Consider the following 20,734-nt stretch of genomic DNA (forward strand, 5'->3'; position numbering starts at 1 on the left):
ATTGATTCTTATTAATATTTTCTATGCTAATAGAAGCCCCTTGTCCTATTTTTAAATTTTTTTTAAAGATTTTTATTTATTTATTTGACAGACAGAGATCACAAGTAGGCAGAGAGGCAGGCAGAGAGAGAGGAAGGAAAGCAGGCTCCCCGCTGAGCAGAGAGCCAGATACGGAGCTAAATCCCAGAACCCTGGGATCATGACCCGAGCCGAAAGGCAGAGGCTTAACCCACTGAGCCACCCAGGTGCCCCCCCTATTTTTAAATTTTAAAAATAAGCCTCCTAGATGGGAACATTGAGAGTTGGAGAGACATTTCTGAGTTAAGTGCCGAGATGTCTCAGACAGAGAACAAATGACCATTGCTTTAACTCTGATCCTAATGAGGATCGGGGAAGATGGAGAGTTCAGGAAACCTTAAAAGTTTGAACTTGGGAGATGCATTCTAGCATACAATCTATTTTCATGTCTTTGTGATGGCTGAGCTAGAAGAGCCAGAGGACACATCATATGATAGGGTTTGCTCAAACACCGCTTCTAGCACCTAAAAGGCTCACCCCCTAACTGGGCTCAGCCTTCCCTACAGATGGGAATGAGTTCACAACTCCCTGGAATACACATGTGGGTTAAATGTCTACAAGAACAAGACACCACAGAGAAATGTATTCCCCATGAAACCATTGTTCCGTTGCATTATGAAGAACCATATGGTACCAGGACCCAGAATGGAAAAAATGGAAGGAGAATTCAGTTACAGTCAAGGAGATCTCAATACTTTGCCAGCAACAGGGAGGAGGCCATTTGTCTGGTAATCCTGAGCGAACCACAATCAAAATGTGAATCAACTGCTTCACTGTCCATGCATCTAGTAGGACCTGGCTACCAGCCTGGCCACCCTACAAGCACTGAAAACTTGCCCTCCCTGGCAACCTCGAGGAAGACATGCTTTCACTGCCCAAAGTCATTACTTAGGAGGATAATGGAAATACCAACAACATTCCAGACTACAGAAAGACTGATAGGATAAACCTCACCTGATTTTGCCTTGACCTCTTCCATTCCAAGGGTATACTTGAATGAGTGAGCTTTCTCTGGCTTTTCGTGGGCCTTTATTTTAGTGTTCCCCATCTGTTCGAACACTCAAGAGGCAAGTTTTAACCACATTCTTTGGTCTCTCTCTGGCATCGGAGCCTTTGCTATTGCTGTATCCTCCCCAACTCCTCTGCAATTTTCTTCCCTCGATTGCTATGTTCTTCTTGTCAAGGATCTGTACTCTTTACTGGCCACCTGACATTTTAACAGTGGATGAGCTATTCTTACAGGACCTAGAAATATACAGCTGGGGTAGGAACAAAGAGAAAGTGGTATTTCAATTCATGACAAGTGCAGTAATTATATTTCCTGTAATAAATTTATTTCAAAATAATCACTGACAAAGCCTAAGCACTTTTGATTGGCCCCATTCAAAAGAGGGGGAAGGGAAACAATCATATATACCACATATATTTTAAAATTTTTTAAAAAGCCTAGCATTAGAAAGCAAAGCATTAACCTTGACATGTTTCCAAAGTCAATCTTGCAATGCAGCGTTAATAACATGGGCCAGAGCAGTTAACTGAAAAAAACCTCCTTTCCAGCCATCTTTAGTAGGGCAGGAATCTGCATAGAATCTGGGAAAGGTTACCAAGGCACAATAACCTGAGAGGAAGTAAAGAGAATGTATTAAAAAGGAAAAAGCAAGAGATTACTTCTCAGATAGTTATCAAGACCATCCCATATTCTCAGAGTAGACGAGATACAAAACAGAACAGTACCACCATCATAAATTGTGTGCCCCTCAAAGTGCAGTGGGGGCTCTCAGTGACAGGTACAATGGAGTCTGAGAGTCGGGTGACTCAGCCTTTAGGCATGGGAGGCACAGGGCTGAGAGTCCAGGATACTTGGAGGGGTGCTCAAAAATGCTTTAATTTCTTTGAAGGTGAAAAGGGAAAAAATGAATAAAATAACAATGAATCCAGCCTAAATTTTATTTGTCTATCACAGACACAAAATATGACCAATAATAATTTTATGGGGGAAGTGCCACAAAGGCAAAGTGCCCACGCTAGAGCCCAGGAGAGCTGTATCCAGCTCTGCCTGTAGAGAAAAAGCAAATGCTATAGAGTTTCTCGGGTCTGAGGCAGGCATGTGAGAATCTACAAGGCATTCAAGTGAGGCACAGCATTAATACAAATGATTTTCCACAGTGAAAGCTCAACAGTGAACTCTATTACAAAGTAAAGAAAAAAAAAATAACTTTTGCTTTCAATTGTTCAAAGAAAGCGTGGTGCAAGTGACAGATTCTTTAAGTTTTTTTTTTTTTTTTTTTTTTTTTATTTATCTGACAGAGAGAAATCACAAGTAAGCAGAGAGGCAGGCAGAGAGAGAGAGGAGGAAGCAGGCTCCCCGCTGAGCAGAAAGCCCGATGCGGGGCTCGAACCCAGGACCTGGGATCATGACCTGAGCCGAAGGCAGCGGCTTAACCCACTGAGCCACCCAGGCGCCCCGCAAGTGACAGATTCTTAAGTGTTCTCTAAATGACAGAAGATAAGCTCTGACACCGGAAGACAGATCAAGTAAGTCTTCAGAGCCTGAAGGAGATCCTTCTATGTAATAATAGTGTTGACCTTCTAGTGTGTTGCCTTGTTCTTTTCTCCCCTACTCACTTCTATTTCACTTTAAAACTGTCTTCTTACCAAACTGTGATTGTACTCTATGTACAATTCAATGTCTTGCCCGTTTTTTTTTTTGTATATTATATCAGAATAATTTCCTAAGTCCCTCAACAGAACATCTGGAATGCACCAAGGTCTGCGATAACACCTCTTACAGTGTTCTCGACAAAATGCCAAAGGATAAAATGGAGGGACTCAAGGCTGGTTCAATAACCAAAGTCAACCCAAAGCATGCTGACCAGTGGGCTCATTAGCTACCTGTTGGACGAACTACAGGGCTATGCTATGACCCAGGTTTTAACTAATGAATTTAAGACACTGATACTCATCAGCAGAGTGCCTACTATGTGCAAAACTGCACTACATGCTTTATACACATGGACTCACCCTACCCTCATAAAAAGCTTGTGAGAAAAAGATTTTCCCATTTTATACCAAGGGAAGAGTATAGGGATGGAAGTTCAAGGAGACTGACGATCTGCTGAAGGTCAAAACTAGCACAGAGCAGAAGAGACGTCTCAGTTCCGTCTCCAGCTCCTACCTTCTTTCCATTTGATGGCACTTTTATTCCATTTTCAGGGTTCCTGAAACGAGTCAGTAAGTTGTGTAAAAATCAGATGGAAGAGGATCTCTTTAAAGGCAGTTATAGAGCCAATGTGCTAATCTAATGAGATTAAATTGAGCCCTGAGAAATGCAAAGTCTTACAACTGGATCCGAGGAGACTAAAATTCTGTACAGAATGATGGAGACCTGACCCAAAATCAGCATGCACGTACAAAACTTGGGGATGGCTTTACCTAGAAAGCTCAGTGTTGAGTCTAAGAGTTGTATACCCAAAGGTATACACACTAAACTATAAGCTCACTATGAATCCAATAGTTACATATGCATTTGTATGCTTTAGGACTACATTCATAAAAATATTAAGCCCAGACTGAAGGAAGTGACAGTTTTTTGCCCTAGGCTGGTGTATGTCCTCTGGGGATCACATTCTACAAAGTTTTGGCAAAAAATAACATCTCTATAAAAGCATAACCAGGTAAATTAAATGGACTGGAATTTTCTCTTTTTTTTTTAATATGAGACTAGCTGGAAGTGGGGGTAGGGCTGACTCAAGGACAGAGAGGACAGTGGCATACATTCCTTCAAACACACAGAGCCCCCACTGCCCTCACCCTTCCGTCTGACTTGGTATTTCTTTGGCCCACGCAGTGGAGGGTTTGCACTCCTTTACAGATGCATGAGCAGATAAAGTACCTTCCCAATCCAGGCCTAAAATATTGAGGATTCTGCTAATAGCAATTTAGACTTCTCCCCCAGAGCTTACTTCATATCCACTCAAGTCATCATTCAGGCACTTCTGTGAAGAGAAGGCAGGGACGCCATTTCTTCAAGTACTTTTCAAGGCCCCGCTGAATGACATCCACCTCCCACTCCTTCCTGCCAGAAGCATGAATCCAGGGAAGGATAAGAAGATAAACGTGACTGGTAACAAAGGGACGTGCTGAGACGTAAACCCAGAAAAGCTATCTGAACATCGGTTCTGCAAACTGCTTTTGCCTTATTAACCCTCATCATCTCAGCACTTCCACCTAACTCATTTTTCCAGCACAACACCCCAGTCACCATCTGACTCTTAACTGCCTCCGTCTTCCTCGGCTCTCAGCAATTCTTTCCTTTGATCTTCCAGGGCTTTAACCTGGCCTCTGATCACTCCCCATGCGGGTCACCGCTGCCTCTTCCCCAGCCTCTCCACCCAGCAGTGCAGCTGGCTGGTGAGTCCTCCCTGGTGCTGCTCACTGCCCCTGGCGGGGTCTGTGCCCTCCCAGATGGCTTCAAACCCCCCACACATGTGCTGCACAAAGCCTTTAGCTGCCCTAGGTGAGTTCTGATGCTCTGCCTCAGATGACTCAGACCTCAGAACATAAGAACACTGATGAAATAGGATTAAATGAGGATTGAAGTACCCACTGCCACTTCCTAGAAGTAAAAGGAAGTAAATCTGGCAAATCACTTGTATGACCACGATGCTGACTCCACCAGGAAAGATTCAAAGGCATGTTCAAGAAACAAGAAGAAACAATTTAGAAAGTATTTCTGATTCCTTCCTTCTCTATCTTTCTCCATGCTCATCACATCACACATAAACATGCAGACACATGGTCACTTAGAGTTTATCACTGTTCTGTTAAAAAGAGATACTGTGCAATGCAATCTACACCTTTCTTTTCTTACAAAACAATGTATCAAGAAAGATCCTCCATGACAACTAACGAATAAAGCTCTACCTCATCTTTGTAAGGATTGTACCAGACTCATGGCACATTTGCATCATGATTTATTCAACCATTTCCCTGACAGCATTCATTTTATTCGCTTTTCCTTCCCTCCCAACCCCCCCCCCCCATTCATTTTTTGTTTGTTTGTTCTTTCACCACCACAGGAATGCATTAATAAAAATCCTTCCATATATATCTTGACACACTGGTATTTCTATTTTTATTTTTATTTTTTTTTAAATATTTTATTTATTTATTTGACAGAGAGAAATCACAAGTAGGCAGAGAGGCAGGCAGAGAGAGAGGAGGAAGCAGGCTCCCTGCTGAGCAGAAAGCCCGATGCGGGGCTCGAACCCAGGACCTGGGATCATGACCTGAGCCGAAGGCAGCGGCTTAACCCACTGAGCCACCCAGGCGCCCCAGGTATTTCTATTTTTAAAACAGAATGCCATGCCATGGAATTGCTGGGCTTGATTTTTCAATTTTAAAAGATATTGCCGAAATGGCTTCCAAAAGGGCTATTTCACTCACATATCCACCATTGCCCTACATCCCAGAGGCAGCCTTTTAAAAGATCATTTGTATTAATGCTTGGATATCCACGACTATCTCTGGAAAGATACAAAGTAATAGAAAAGCAGCTTTCTGGTCTGAAGAGAAGTACAGGCCTGGGGAAAAGGGAAGGGACACCCACTTTCCACTACACACACTTTCTGCATTGGCTTAATATTTTACCAGGTGCCTATATTACAGGTTCAGGATATAAAATGCTCTTTAAAATATTAGTAGACATTTCAAAGAAAATAAGCATTGTCCTTACAGTATTGACTCTATGCAACTAAATGTTGTGAAGTTAAAATAAATGGAATTTGGTTTAAATGATCCTTTTGGAATACCTACGTTACTCTACATTTTAGGGATATAAAAATTACAGCAGCCCCTTCCCTCAAGGAGCTCCGAGTCCAGGAAAGAAAAAGACCCGTGAGCGGCATCCGCAATGCCCAGGTGGCAGCTAAGATGTTCGGGGTGAAAGACGACTTTAGGTTTGCTCGGGAGCCAGGAACTGGCATGCAACTGAAGTGTTAGACAATCACCACCTCTGGTTTACAAGGGACTTTTTTCTTCTGCCTCTTTAAATGTTTCTGTATTTTGTCAGTTTCAAAATGGGCATCAATATCACTCCCACAGTCATGGCCAAAAAAAAAAAAAAAAGGTACTCCCGCCCAAAATTCAAGTGCCAGCATAAAAAATGTTAACCCAAATGAATTTTTTTTAGCTTTATTTTTTTTTTAAGATTTTTTTTATTTATTTGACAGACAGATCACAAGTAGGCAGAGAGGCAGGCAGAGAAAGAGAGGAGGAGGAGGAAGCAGGCTCCCGCTGAGCAGAGAGCCCGATGTGAGGCTCGATCCCAGGACCCTGGGATCACGACCTGAGCTGAAGGCAGAGGCTTTAACCACTGAGCCACCCAGGTGCCCCTAATTTTTTTTTAGCTTTAAAGTTAAAGCATTAATTAAAATCCTGGCTATCTCTTTTTGTCTTAACTAATGTGCTACCATGTTTTTTTTGTTTGTTTTGTTTTGTTTTTTTTAAAGATTTTATTTATTTGACAGAGAGAGAGAGATCACAAGTAGGCAGAGAGGCAGGCAGAGAGAGAGAGAGGGAAGCAGGCTCCCTGCTGAGCAGAGAGCCCGATGCGGGACTTGATCCCAGGACCCTGAGATCATGACCTGAGCCGAAGGCAGAGGCTTTAACCCACTGAGCCACCCAGGTGCCCCTACCATGTTTTTAAAAAGGAAGACAGCTGGATTGTTAGAGGGCAATCGGGCTGTTTCAGATTGCCCGGCACATGGGAAAGCACTCACAAGAAGTAGTGCAGGAACGGGAAAGAAGAGGTGTCATTGTGTCCCTCCTCCTTCCCTCTAGTCCGCATGAGGTTATTTACAAAGATTTAGTTTACAAAGTATCCTGGAAAATATTTAAAATCTTGAAAGCATTTAAAAATCTTATCCTTGGGAATAAGGAACTGTAATATGCTATTTATATATCCTACTGTAGTAAAGCTATATTCAATAACATTAACAACAAGTTTAGCATTACTTTGATTTTGGTAATTCAAAACGAACATAAAAAGGCTTTTCACAGATTTCTATAGTCACAAGGAACTTAGAATTTCCATCTCTGATTTCTCCTTCCCCACATGTTTCTTTTCCTAAGATTCAAGGACCTGCAGAGAGAGATATCATGGGGATCAATTCCTAAAACAAGTCTATATCTTCTGTAAGGTAACAAACACAGAAGCATTACCATATAATAAGAACACAGACCTAACAGCTATTTTGTAGTCCAAGGCTAAATTATCCTGAATATAATTACCAACCCAAGAATGAGGAAACATACCGAACAGGAAAAAAAAGTGCCCTTTGGTACCACACTCACCATAATTTGTATGCTAAAAATACCTAATAGTCCAGCGTCAAAGGCAATGAAGACTAAAGCCTCTTTTACTTTAAAACTGCTTCGAAACTTGAATTACATTAGACACACCTTCATGCATTTGCCAAAAGAGCTCACGTTATAAAAGCTGAACTTTCAATTAAAATTTTAAATGATTAGCAAGAAAAGAATGCAGAGTTGTTCCACTTCAAAAGTTACAAAGGGGAGATGAAAACGAAAAGCAGCAACATGCTTAGGTACTCGTTAAACCTGCTTAGATTGGGGATACAGGAAGTGTTTTGTTTTGACAGCACCATGGGCCAAAACCAAGGCATTATTTTTCAGTGCTAGCATTAAAAACAAATAAAAATAAAACATGTTGTAAAAACTGGCCTGCCTGTCTTCCCGGAAGATCAAGATCACGTTGGCCAAGAGGAAACGTTTCATGGGGACCACTGACTGTGCACAGGGCACCCAGTCTTCACGTTCCTGTGGTCACAGGAGAAAGGGAATTTAACCTAGATTTGTCCACTGAAAACTGACACATTCATCTCCCTGTACGTGGAACAAGCATAGGCCAAATGTATGGTCTGGAGAGTCCCCGCGCCTTGGCAGGGCAGGTCTACAGACAACCATCACCATGTTTCAGTGACCTGAGGGGAGAGGATGAGACCTGAGCAAGGCCTCAGAAACAGCTCCTGAGGACACTCTCAGCTGTGTGTGTGTGTTGGGGGAGGGGGTGGTGTATGTGTGTACACGCAAGTACATAGGAGGAAGAAGCCCTAAGGTACAGTGTAAAACAAGAGACAGTCAAATCTCAGGTTATGAACTTGGAATTACAGGCTGTGCCATAAACAGCAGCACGAAGCAGAACAAAGAGGCTGCCATCACCCATGTGCCCCACAGAATACTGGACTCTAGAACACAGGAGAAAGCATAAAATGCGATCCTTATCCTCAGGGGTTAGTTATATACTCCCACGGACAAATATGCCAACTTCAGAGTAGGGATAGGGATCCTCTATTTGTGCCCAACAGAGCTGGACGCTTTGTGTATTATCAGTGCACCCTCACAATGCCCTCCCTTGGTACTATCACCATTCTCATTCTCAAACAATGACAAAACCGAGGCTCACGGATGTTAAGTAACTTTGCCATCTTTCCAAAATCACGTAACACTAAGTCTCTTCAGTCTCAAAGCCCACTACACCAGCGTTTCTCATTCTGTGGACACAGGATCACCCAAGATCATTCACCTGGGTCACCTCCAAACATTACAGATTCCTGGGGTCCCACACTGATGTAATGAATCCAAATCTCTGGAGATAGAGCCCTAGCATCCATGTTTTAAAACAACTCCTGGGGGCACCTGGATGGCTCAGTGGTTAAGCCTCTGCCTTCGGCTCAGGTCATGATCCCAGGGTGCTGGGATCAAGCCCCAAATGGGGCTCTCTGCTCAGCGGGAAGCCTGCTTCTCCCTCTCCCACCCACCCTGCTTCTGTTCCTTCTTGTTGTGTGTCTCTCTCTCTGTCAAATAAATAAATAAAATATTTTAAAAATAAAATAAAATAATAACTCCTAGCTGCTTCTGATAAAGAACCAAGTCTAAATGAGCCACTGTGGTGCCCCCACAAGCGATTCGCCAGTGAGAAGCAGCCTGGTTCTTTAATAGACAGACAATTTAGCAATAGGCTGTGTGTGTGTGTGTGTGTGTGTGTGTGTGTGTGTGTGTGTTTGCATTCTTTAAAATCATCACTTAGGCTGGCTCAATCAGTAGACCATGCAACTCCTGACTTCAAGGTTGCAAATTCGAGCCCCACATTAGGTATAAAGATTACTTAAAAATAAAATCTTAAAAATTACTTAAAAATAAAATTCTTTTAAAAATCATCACTTAGGAAACCCATTCCCCAGTGGTTCCTAACCTAGAGTTTCCAGAGTTCAGCAGGTCCACAGTGACGATAATGCAGGTCCCAAAGGCTATTTTAGTATTTCGAAGGCCAAGAGAAATTGTACATTCATCTCCAAAAGACTAACTAAATGTCTTTGGAAATGGGAAATTTTAACTGTTAAGCCACTTAACAGATACAGTGTATCTGGAAGCAAAGTCTTTAAAGCTGGACTGAAAGGCACATCTGTGCGCCCCCCCCCCACCCCCAGGGACACACAGCTGAGCAGCACAGCCAACACGGTAGCCTTACTTCACGGTCACACTTCCCTTTCACACAGAGCTATGATCTTGCCCAGGCCAATCCATAACCTTATTCTTATTCAAGAACCCAGTTCTTAGCCTGTCCCAACACTAACCGCACCATCAAAGGGACAAAGATCCGCAAATACAGGTGATGGCTGAAGCTACATGTAGGCGGTCTGCAGACAAACAGTGCTTTGAAATTTGAGTAAAACCCAAGAAGTGATTAATCTGAAGGGCAAAACATGCATTTGGATGTGAAATGCCTAAGTTTCACTGTCATTCCTCTATAGTCACAACTCATTAATTCACAAATTTTAAAAATTAAGAAAATATAAAATTTTACTGAATCAATACCAAAATAAAACAAAACAAAAACTACCCATTACTTTAAACAACTAACTCGGCCTGAACCCTGTAAGAAAATGAAGAGGAGATAGAGAAGTAAATACAGAAAGAAGAAATGAGAGAAAAAAGGGCAGGAAAGAAAATGCCATGAACAAGCAAAAGAGAAGGTATGAATCAAGAAAGAAAGGAGTTTGGGGCACTTGGGTGGCTCAGTGGTTTAAAGCCTCTGCCTATGGCTCTGGTCATGATCTCAGGATCCTGGGATCAAGCGCCCCCGCATGGGGCTCTCTGCTCAGCAGGGAGCCTGCTTCCCGCCCCCCCACCTGCCTCTCTGCCTACTTGTGATCTCTGTCAAATAAATAAATAATATCTTTAAAAAAAAGAAAGAATCTTTAAAAAAAAAAAAAAAAGAAAGAAAGAAAGAAAGAAAGGAAGGAAGGAAGGAAGGAGTTCAGGGCACCTGGGTGGCTCAGTGGTTTAAAGCCTCTGCCTATAGCTCTGGTCATGATCTCAGAATGCTGGGATCAAGCCTCCCAATGGGGCTCTCTGCTCAGCAGGGAGCCTGCTTCCCGCCCCCCCACCTGCCTCTCTGCCTACTTGCATCTCTGTCAAATAAATAAAATCTTTAAAAAAAGAAAGAATCTTTAAAAAAGAAAGAAAGAAAGTTCAAGAATAGTGAACAGAATTAAGGATGCAGGAGTTTCCGAAGGAGCGAGCTGATTTTGTATCACGATCTGTAGTTCACTTGAGCCATAGGCTTCAGATTACCATCACCACCTATTAGCTCCTACTGAAAAACTAATTAGCTAGTTAGTTCTTTATCTTTCAGACCTCCATCCTACAAACGGAATGAAATGACCAGGAAGGTAAGGCATTTACCAAGACTCTGGGATTCAGTTCACAAACACCTCCCACCCACCTCCTTCCTGCCACAGTCCTAGGAATGTCAAGGGGTTTGTACAGCAGAGGGCACAAACAGCCCAAGTCCAGTCTGTACACCTGATAAACAGTGAATGTTTAAAACCGTTGAATAAGATGTCAACACCTAAAAATCGGGAGACCTCACATAAAAATTCTGATTTTCAGGGCAAAAACAAAAAACAAATAGCAAGCAAGCAAGCACTGAGTGAAGCAGCGCACGTGCGTGCACTTGCGCGCGCGCATACTCACACACACACACACTCATACACGCACCAGGCCCGCATCCCCATGTGACAGGGCCGGGCTGGGGCTGAGCCTGGGCCGCAGTGGTAATGGCTGTCCTCTTCATATGCCACATGTTCTCTCTTCTGCTACAGCTCTGTCTGCAGCTAGACCTCCTGAGCCTACACTGTCCACAGGAGCCTGCCACAGGTGTCTAGCCTCATGGCTCCTAATGGAGGTGACCCATCCAACAAGCAAGCCTAGCAGCTCCTGCTGACTTCCACACCCACTGCACATTACCATCCTCTCCTGGGTCCCCGCCCTGGAATCCTGACCTCACCCAGAGGTGCTTCCTTTCCCCAGAGCGGTTTCCTTTCCCCTACATTCAACTCCAATATTTCAGATCTGGCCATGACCTCTCCCATGGCTTCACTTCCATTATTTTCTCCTGACCATCAGCCTCTTGCTTAAAAATTCCCTTCTTTCTCTGCTTATGCAGCATCACAAATATCTTTTCCATCAGAAACATCAGTGGCCTCATTCCCTCCTATCCTGCCACCTACAATCTACCTTTCTGATCCTGGAATGGTATGGTTGAGCACGCTAGAGGGAAAACAAAAAACAAAAAACAAAAAAAACACACAAATCATGAAGGCTGCTGGCACCACCAGAAATTCTCACCAATCCAAGGAATGCCCATTAGCCCCCTTTCCAGCTCCAGCACCCACAGGAACCCCTGCTTAACCCCCACCTCTCACGTAGCCACTGCCCTATCTCATCTTTCCCTGAGGAAAAAAAACCACCAGACTCAATCTCTCATTTATCCACATGCATCCTTTCCCTCATTCCTCAAATCCAGTTAAGAGGTACACAGTCACTGAAGCTGAAAACTCAACTGTTACCCTATTACACTTGACCCCTGCAACCATCAGACTCTCCATTTCCAATGTGGTCAGTCACCAAGTCGCCTATTTGCCTCCAAAGTATTCTCCCAGTCTCCAATCTTGTTCCCCTCAAAGCCATCCACAATCTGCTTCAAGTCTGACAAGACACCCCTGGGCTTAAACTCTGGTGACAACAAAACAGCCGCCAAGCTCCCTCACCTGGCATTCAGAGCCACCCATGATGGAGCTGCTGCCTGCCCTCTGACACTCTTCCCCGTGCACCTCCCACAGCACTTGGCTGTGTTGTCCCTCCAGCCCTCCACCACCAGGAACCTTTAGCCACCAGCTCTAAAACTAGGCCTTCATCACCATCTGCTTGGGTGCCTGATGCCATCACTAAACCCCAACACCAAACAGAGACTGGCATTCATTTTTGCCTCCCTGGAGCCTGACAACGCAGTGGGCCTTCAGTGCCACGCCAGCTGCATGAAGATCTCAAGGCCACCACTTGACCAGATCTGCCAAAGTAACATCTCACAAAAAACATCAGCCTTTGGAGTCTCGCAGACCTGGGTTTAACCCCAATCAGGTTGTTTCCCACATGAGTGACTCGGTTTTCTCACCTGTAAAATGGGCCTTTTAAAAATCCCCCATGTAAGGCTGAACCCAAAGACGGAACAAATTCTGTGTAAGTGCCTGCAAGTGCAGCTGGAAAACTGTGGGCAGTCAGTGAAGAGCTGCTATTCTCACTTTCAAAACTGCAGCTGATGTTTCATTCCACTCTCCCGAGGCGAGGGCAGGTTATCCCGTGTGTGCAGGGTGTGGGCAGCCCAGCCCACGGCTTCAGAAACACTTCCTGCCTCTTGGCCATTTTGCTCCTCATTAACACCTCCACTCAGAGGCAAGGGAGAGAGGACCGTCCTTCTGTCAACATGACTAATGATGTGTTATCTCTCTGTGCTACTGTTGACCCTCTGCCAACAGGACGTGCTGACTCAGCCCACACCACCACCTCGCTCTCAGGTGGACAGCCAGAGGACGGGACAGACTCGCTGGCCTGAGAGGCAGTCTGGGGCTGCCCAGAGATCCTCAGGGGATGCTGGGCTCGGACCAACCCAGATGAGCCTGTGGTGCTGGCACCGTCAGCTCCTCAGAAGAACTCACTACAGAGAGGCACTAGAAGGGAGCAACAGACACATAAGAAATGTCTGAGGATTTATGTACCTAAACTACACCATAAAAAAAAAAAACATTTTTTTTCAATGCAACAGACATTTTTGGAGCATTTCTTTTGAATAAGGCACTAAATTCCCAAATGTCTGGGACAGAGACACATAAAATCAGTCCCTGATGACAAGCTGAGGGGAATATACAGTTGACCAACAAAGCCCAGTCCTGACAAACAGGAGAGAAGTGAACTGAGAAAGGGTCAGGGGAGCATGGAGACGCAGATGTGACTGGAGAGCTGGGTAGACTTCATGGAGGTGGTGGCATCGGCACTGAAGAAGAGCATTCCGAGCAGAGCACTGACAAAGGCACAGAGATCGGGAAAATCTGAGACCGTGCAGTCACAGAAATTTAACACTTAAAATGTATAAGAGAAAGTACCAGGAAGTACTTAAAACATACATTAGAATTTAACAATTTAGAAAACAATTTGGTAATTTAATCTTTATATTTGGTAATTTAACCTTTATAATATCCTATTTACTTCTGTTTTCCTCTCCTGAAATTTCACACATAGTGTGAATAAAATCTAGGGAAAAAAATGTCTACAAGTATGAGGTTTTTTTTCCTTTCTTTTTTTCAAGAATACTTTGAAACAGAAATCTCTCCTACTAGAGACTTTTCCTGAACAGATGGTCCTTGTGTTTTTGGCAGAAGACATGGGTTAAACCAAAGAGAGACATAACAACGACCCACTACTCGCTGGCGGGAAACGAGGGTATCTGCCACAGTCAGCCAGGCTCATACTGTCTGTCTCCCCTGCCCTCCTCCAGCAGCAGGCAACTACACCCCACACCCAGCCCCAAACCTCTTATGCCCATTCTTGCCTATCTAAGTCCCGCTTAGAGCGGAAAAACAAACAACAACAACAGACAAAGGGAGGCCCCATGACTCTGTGGATGCCTCTCCTGGAGATGCCACCCTCTGAGGGGTTGTGGCAGGATAGAGGCTCAGTTGGTCCCACCGAAGGCCCACCAGTGCCCTGTGCTGCCAACCCGCTAAAGCAACCCCACCAGCACCTTCCTCCGGGCCTGCTTATAGGTGAGGTGGCGACAGGCCTACTGAAGGCATTTTAGGCTGCAAAGCTTCTTATTTGCAGTCAAGAGTATTCCAGATACACTCCTCCGTTTCTCCAGGACAGACCCTCTGTCAGGAAAAACTACCAAGGAACTGAAACCACAGAAGATCCCTGACGCTCCTCTTGAGCCAGATTTACTTGGGATCTACACCTGAACCTTGCAATAAAACACTGAGATACATACATTTTAAAAAGGCTATAGAAACTACACCTCATCAGCAATAACCCTCTACTTCATTTACCCTACAAAAAATACATATATAATTTTATACATATATACTATAGATTTCAAATATATATATTATATACTTATATAGAGACTATAAATTTTACATATATAGGTTATAGATTAGATATATAATTTGATCTATAATCTTTCTATATAATATACATTATATAGATTTTCTTTTTCAGTGGTTAGTTACTAAGGAGAGGCAGGGATGGGTTAGGGTGAAGACTTGGTATAGGATTAGCTTCTTTCTTCTCCTGGCCTCAACAGAACTCAGTGAATCACTCAGCAGAGATGCGAGGCATATGTAAAAACCTCTTCTTGCCATTCTAGAATGAAGTTACCAAGAACAAGGTATGTAAATAATTGTAACATGCCATGCACCAAGGCAGGTCTATTGTAAAGCACATATTTTCTGTTAACTTCATCTCAACGGCATCCATTTCCAACAGTACTGGAATATATGCAGTTCCAAAAGGCACATTAGAACCTCTTGATGAGGGCGCCTGGGTGGCTCAGTGGGTTAAGCCGCTGCCTTCGGCTCAGGTCATGATCTCAGGGTCCTGGGATCGAGTCCCGCATCGGGCTCTCTGCTCAGCAGGGAGCCTGCTTCCCTCTCTCTCTTTCTCTGCCTGCCTCTCCATCTGCTTGTGATCTCTCTCTGTCAAATAAATAAATAAAATCTTTAAAAAAAAAAAAAGAAAAAGAACCTCTTGATGATAATAACCTTTAGAGTCAAGGCCAAGAACTGCCTCATAAGCGAATCAAATATTTGAGATCATGCTTTGAAAACAGAGACCAAGTGCATAACAGCTGAATAATTATGACCAGAATTAGTGAAGGTGCTGCTATGATAAAACCGGTGTTCATTATGTTCAGTGAGACCCACAGGTTTTCCAAATGGATGTGCTTTTCCTTTAGGAGTTTGTAAGGCTGCAGCTATAAGTTACTTGCTGAAGGAGAGAAATCCAGCACCAAAGAATGAGGGCCACTGATCTTCTTTTAAAGATTATGCTTGAGTGAGCACATTAATCTTTGGTGACCTGATTCTTAAAATGATATTTCAGCTCAGCGCTCTTTTTCTTAATGAGGCAAAAATAACTCAGGCATCAGGGGTATCTCTCTGTTCCCTTTCACAGAACAGACACAACTCCTGGCCCATCAGGTGGCTCTTCATGCAGATGACATGTCGCCCCATATTTAACCTTAAGGAAGGAAGACACAGTGGTTAGGAATAAGGGCACTTGAACCAGACTGCATCCCTTGACCCCATGCTCTGCTGCTTACTGGCTGTGTGACCTCAGCAAGTTAATTCATCTGTGTCCCAGTGTCCTCAACAGCAAAATAAAGCTATTTATGTAAAATGAAGTAATGTTTGTTATGAGGATTAAATGAGTTAATCAGAGGAAGTTATTTAGAACAATTCAAGGCACACTGCTCAAAAAAAAAAAGTGTGTTATCTCTATTATAATTATCATTACCCAGACTTCCTCTCCTAAGTTCTAGGTCTCATAAATACTCCTGACGTGTCCCAACTCAAGTACTTACCAGTTCCTAGTTCCCATGCTGCTATATTCCCATTCCCAGTCCTCTCTAACTCAGTAAATGGCTCTGCCACCCCCCAGGTGACAAAACCAAACCCTGAGTCCAATACAGCAGCAGGTCTTCTTGACTTGACCCCTAAGACATAGCTCATTACTCATGCTACCACCCTGATCCAAGTCACCATCAGCTGTCCTCTAGAACCTTTCATTAAAAAGCCTCCTCTCCCAGTGTCCCCACTTCTCTGAACTCTTCCTCTCTGCAGTCTCTAACCAGCAGACAGAAGGAACTTTCTAAAGCCTAAGTCAGCTATCCTATGGCTTTATGAATCATCATCATCATCTGAACTCCTCAACAGGGTCTCAGAGCCCCGACATACATAAACCCCACTAACATGTTCACCTTGATTTCCTACTCCTTGTCATACTGTGTTGCAGCCTCACTGGCCCTCTTGCTGCCCATAAAATGGCCAAGCTCCTCCACAAGTCTATGTAAGGACCTCTGGCAAATTCACGGTTGCCTTACTGAGCGACACAAAAGTCACCTCCTTAGAAAGGCCTCCTCCCTCCTATTGCTCCCTACCTCCAGCTCCCTATTCGGTTTTCTTTACAGTTTTTCTTTACAGTTCTTTACAGTTTTTATCCTTATCTGAAATTCTTATTTACTTTTCCACTTACTGGCTGTCTCCCTTACCGGGCACGGAAGCTTATAAGAATAAGGCAAGATACCTATCTTTCTAGATAGAACAATGCCTAAAGCACAGCCAACACTCAGTAAATCTGGGCCATGGATAGAGGAAGGAGGGAGGCTGTGTTAGAATCCAGCAGAGATGCACCCCAGTGCCCATTCCTGAATGGAGCTGCCTAGGAAGCCAAATACCAATATCTAGTAAAAAGCTGCTGCCTTTGATCCTAGCACACTCCCTGAAAGCCACCTCAGTCTGAAATTAATCCATCCAAAGAACCCATATTCATCTTCTTCTTCTTCTTCATTTTAACTGGGGAGAGGATTTAGAAGCAGGTTTGGAGCTAACCCACGCTTGGGCGTGGAGCCCAGTAGGGGACTTAAACTCATAACCCTCAGATCAACACCTAAGCAGAAAACTAGAGTCAGACACTTAACCAACTGAGCCACCCAGATACCCCCAAAGAACCCATATAGTTAATCATCAGTCCCCAAACTAAGTTTGCCTAAATACAGTCACAGTACTCAAATCAATGCAAAGTAAGGTTTAAAACAACCACCTCTGAACTGTTTCAGTTCATTTAACAAACTCAATACCCCAAAAACAGATAATCATGTCAATAAATGGGCAGAAGACATGAATAGACACTTCTCCAAAGAAGACATACAAATGGCTAACAGACACATGAAAAAATGTTCATCATCATTAGCCATCAGGGAAATTCAAATCAAAAGCACACTGAGATACTACCTTACACCAGTTAGAATGGCAAAGATTAATAAGATAGGAAACAAGTATTGGAGAGGATGCAGAGAAAGGGGAACCCTCTTACACTGTTGGTGGGAATGCAAGTTGGTGCAGCCACTTTGGAAAACAGTGTGGAGATTCCTTAAGAAATTAAAAATAGAGCTACCCTATGACCCTGCCATTGCACTACAGGGTATTTACCCCAAAGATACAGATGTAGTGAAAAGAAGGGCCATCTGTACCCCAGTGTTCATTGCAGCAATGGCCACAATTGCCAAGCTGTGGAAAAGAGCCAATATGCCCTTCAACAGACGAATGGATAAAGAAGATATGGTCCATATATACAATGGAGTATTACACAGCCATCAGAAAGGATGAATACCCAACTTCTGTATCAACACGGACGGGACTGGAGGAGATTATGCTGAGCGAAATAAGCAGAGACAGTCAATTGTCATATGGTTTCACTTACTTGTGGAGCATAAGGAGTAACACGGAGGACATTAGGAGAAGGAAAGGAGAAGTGAATTGGGGTAAATTGGAAGGGGAGATGAAGCATGAGAGACTGTGGACTCTGAGAAACAAACTGAGGGGTTTGGAAGGGAGAGGGGTGGGGGGACGGGTGAGCCTGGTGGTGGGTATTAAGGAGGGCATGTATTGCATAGAGCACTGGGTGTGGTGCATAAACAATGAATCCTGGAACACTGAAAAAATAAAATAAATATTAAGTAGATATCTGATAAATTATTAAATATCCAACCACATCAAAAAAATAATAATAATAATAAAAAATAAAAGGGACAAAAAAGTCCCAGCCTTGTTGCCCATTTCACTTCACTTCTAAAAGCTGGGTAAATGCAACTGACATGGAAGAACATCTCAGTGTTCAAAAGCTGTTGGTGTGTGGGGATAGGGGGAGGTGAGAGCATGTTGGGGGAGTTGGGGGGGCATGGGCCTATAGGATGGGCATGTACCTATGTGCAGGGGCTGTGGGTATCTGTGAGGGCATGTGGGTATGTGGGAGGGTGTGGGTATGTGGGAGAGCGTGGGTCTGTGGAGAAGGTTTGAGTCTGTGGGGATGTTAGTCTATGGGGAGGGTGAGTCTGTGGGAGGGTGTGGGTCTGTGGAGAGGGTGTGGGTCTGGGGGGCTGTAAGTATGGGGGAGGGTGTAGGCATGTCAGAGGTGGGGTAATGTTGAAGGGGGTATGGCTATGGAAGGCTGTGTTGGTTTTTATTGTTGTTGTTGTTGTTTTTGTTTTTTTTTTTTAAGATTTTATTTATTTGTCAGAGAGAGAGGAGAGCGAGTGAGCACAGGCAGACAGAATGGCAGGCAGAGGCAGAGGGAGAAGCAGGCTTCCCGCCAAGCAAGGAGCCCGATGTGGGACTCGATCCCAGGACGCCGGGATCATGACCTGAGCCGAAGGCAGCTGCTTAACCAACTGAGCCACCCAGGCGTCCCTGTTGTTGTTTTTGTTTTTTAGGGCTGTGTTTTAACCAGAGAAAATCTGCTGATCTTTTTCCCTTAACTGGTTCTGGAAATCAACAGCAGACCACAGGTGGGTATTTGGAACAGCTTCTCCTTATCACCAAATCCTTGATTATAATTATTAAGTTTAGACTTGTGGTTCTACTAAACCCCATTAGGCAACCTCACAGAGTATGTGCACAACTGTGGGGTCACTCTCCTAAGGTTAGCACTATGGCATGAAGTCATAAAATTTCATAAAATTAGCATCAAGTCATACAATTTCACAAAATTAGAACTCAAAGGGACCCTAAACATCACTGACACCATCCCTTCATCACTCAGATAAGGAAACCCAGGCTCAAAAGATTAGATTATTTGCCCAAGGTCACAATGCTAGGGCCGTTGAGCAAGGAAAAAAATTAGGTCTGACTATCAGGACCATGCTGATCTCACTCCATCATGATGCTACCCATCCATGCAAAGACTACAGAAAGCCCAGCTCTTCTTGTAATAATCATTAAGCTCTCACCTACAGGTCTCGTCCAAACCCACTTCTAATTCCACTCCCCAACAGGGCTGAAAACTTCCCCAAGAATGCTACTCAAATATGTATTAAATGTATGCTCTGTGCCAACCACCCAGTTAGGCAGCAGGAGTGCAAATAAGAAAAAGTGTGTAGCTTTAAGAAACTCACTTTGATGGGAGGCAGAAATAATTACAAAGAGGTATGAATAATGACACAGGTGTCCCCAGAGACCAGAGAGGAGGGAAGGGAAGGCTTCCCAAAGGAATGTTACCTCCCTAACTGTATCCCACAGGATGAAGAGCAATGAGCCACGCAAAGAAGTAGAGAAAGAGTAACTCCCGGAACACAGAGTAATAAAAAATGAAGACTCAGAAGCATGAAATGATATGTTGGTAACCAAGGGCAGCTAACTCTTGCTGAAACACAAGCTGGAGAGCTCACGCTGGAAAGAGATGGGAGATAAGAGAACAAAAACATTGCCAGGTTGTATCCTGAAGGTGTGAGAAGCCACTGCAGCAGGAAGTCATTCGTCACATTTCTGTTTTAGAAAGATCACTCACCCAGCTAAGTACTAAGAAAGGATTTGAAGGAGAAATGGCTGAAAAAGTTTGAGCCTCTGGGAGAGGCTGATCCACACAGTCAGCACACCAAGTCAGCACTCATGCTTCCTGTCCCCCAACATGCTTTCTATCATCTTGGCCCCTGCTCCAGAAACAGAACAAAGGCAACCCAGAGCGAGGGTCTCTGCTCCACGGCACAACTTTGTGTCGCCTCACAAAAGCTCCATCTGCAATACCTGCCCAACTTTCCCAGCCCATCTGAACCCACCTTCAGTGAAAACCAGAGTCTTGCTTTCCTGATGCCCCAATGAGCCTTCTGCAAGGGGCCACAGCAACTCTTGGTTTACTGATCCATGTGACTCTGAGCCACATTAGAAATTCCATGACCCCAAACTTTTCTCCCCAACTAAAGAGTGTTGACTACCTAAAGGAAAGACTTAGCTGCCAGTCTTTCAAAGCACTGGAACACATATCTGATTAACTGACTAAAGCCCATCTGAGAGCTTTTCCAGCCTAGAGGAAAAGAGTCACAGTCAAAAATAAAGGAAGCAGAGATGACAGAACCAGTCTCCAGGCTCCTAGAAAATCCACTATTAAAGAAACATTTGTATAGCAGTACAAAATATGTACCAAAGTATTTAATCCAGCATGGTTCATCACTGCAAAAAATTAGAAACAA

At 43.8% G+C, this 20,734-nt stretch overlaps 1 protein-coding gene across 5 annotated transcripts in view; it reads right to left on the minus strand.

The window, feature by feature from the left end:
- Positions 1-20,734, minus strand: part of LRRC1 (leucine rich repeat containing 1) — a 130,070-nt gene that overhangs the window by 99,748 nt on the left and 9,588 nt on the right. Inside the window, exons 1-2 of one of the 5 annotated variants that reach the window (XM_047733944.1) lie at positions 4,041-4,060; positions 3,254-3,296 (exon numbers count right to left, since the gene is read on the minus strand). The exons of 1 other annotated variant lie outside the window; for it this stretch is intronic. In XM_047733944.1, coding sequence (XP_047589900.1) covers positions 3,254-3,296; positions 4,041-4,045 — 48 coding nt within the window. In that variant the 5' untranslated portion in view covers positions 4,046-4,060. Of the gene's footprint in view, positions 1-1,032; positions 1,332-3,104; positions 3,156-3,253; positions 3,297-4,040; positions 4,061-20,734 lie in introns of those variants that run through there. 3 more of the 5 variants (XM_047733942.1, XM_047733945.1, XM_047733946.1) reach the window with 3 other exon arrangements.

The sequence above is a fragment of the Lutra lutra genome, chromosome 6 (assembly GCF_902655055.1).
Source record: "Lutra lutra chromosome 6, mLutLut1.2, whole genome shotgun sequence".
NCBI classification, from domain to species: domain Eukaryota; kingdom Metazoa; phylum Chordata; class Mammalia; order Carnivora; family Mustelidae; genus Lutra; species Lutra lutra.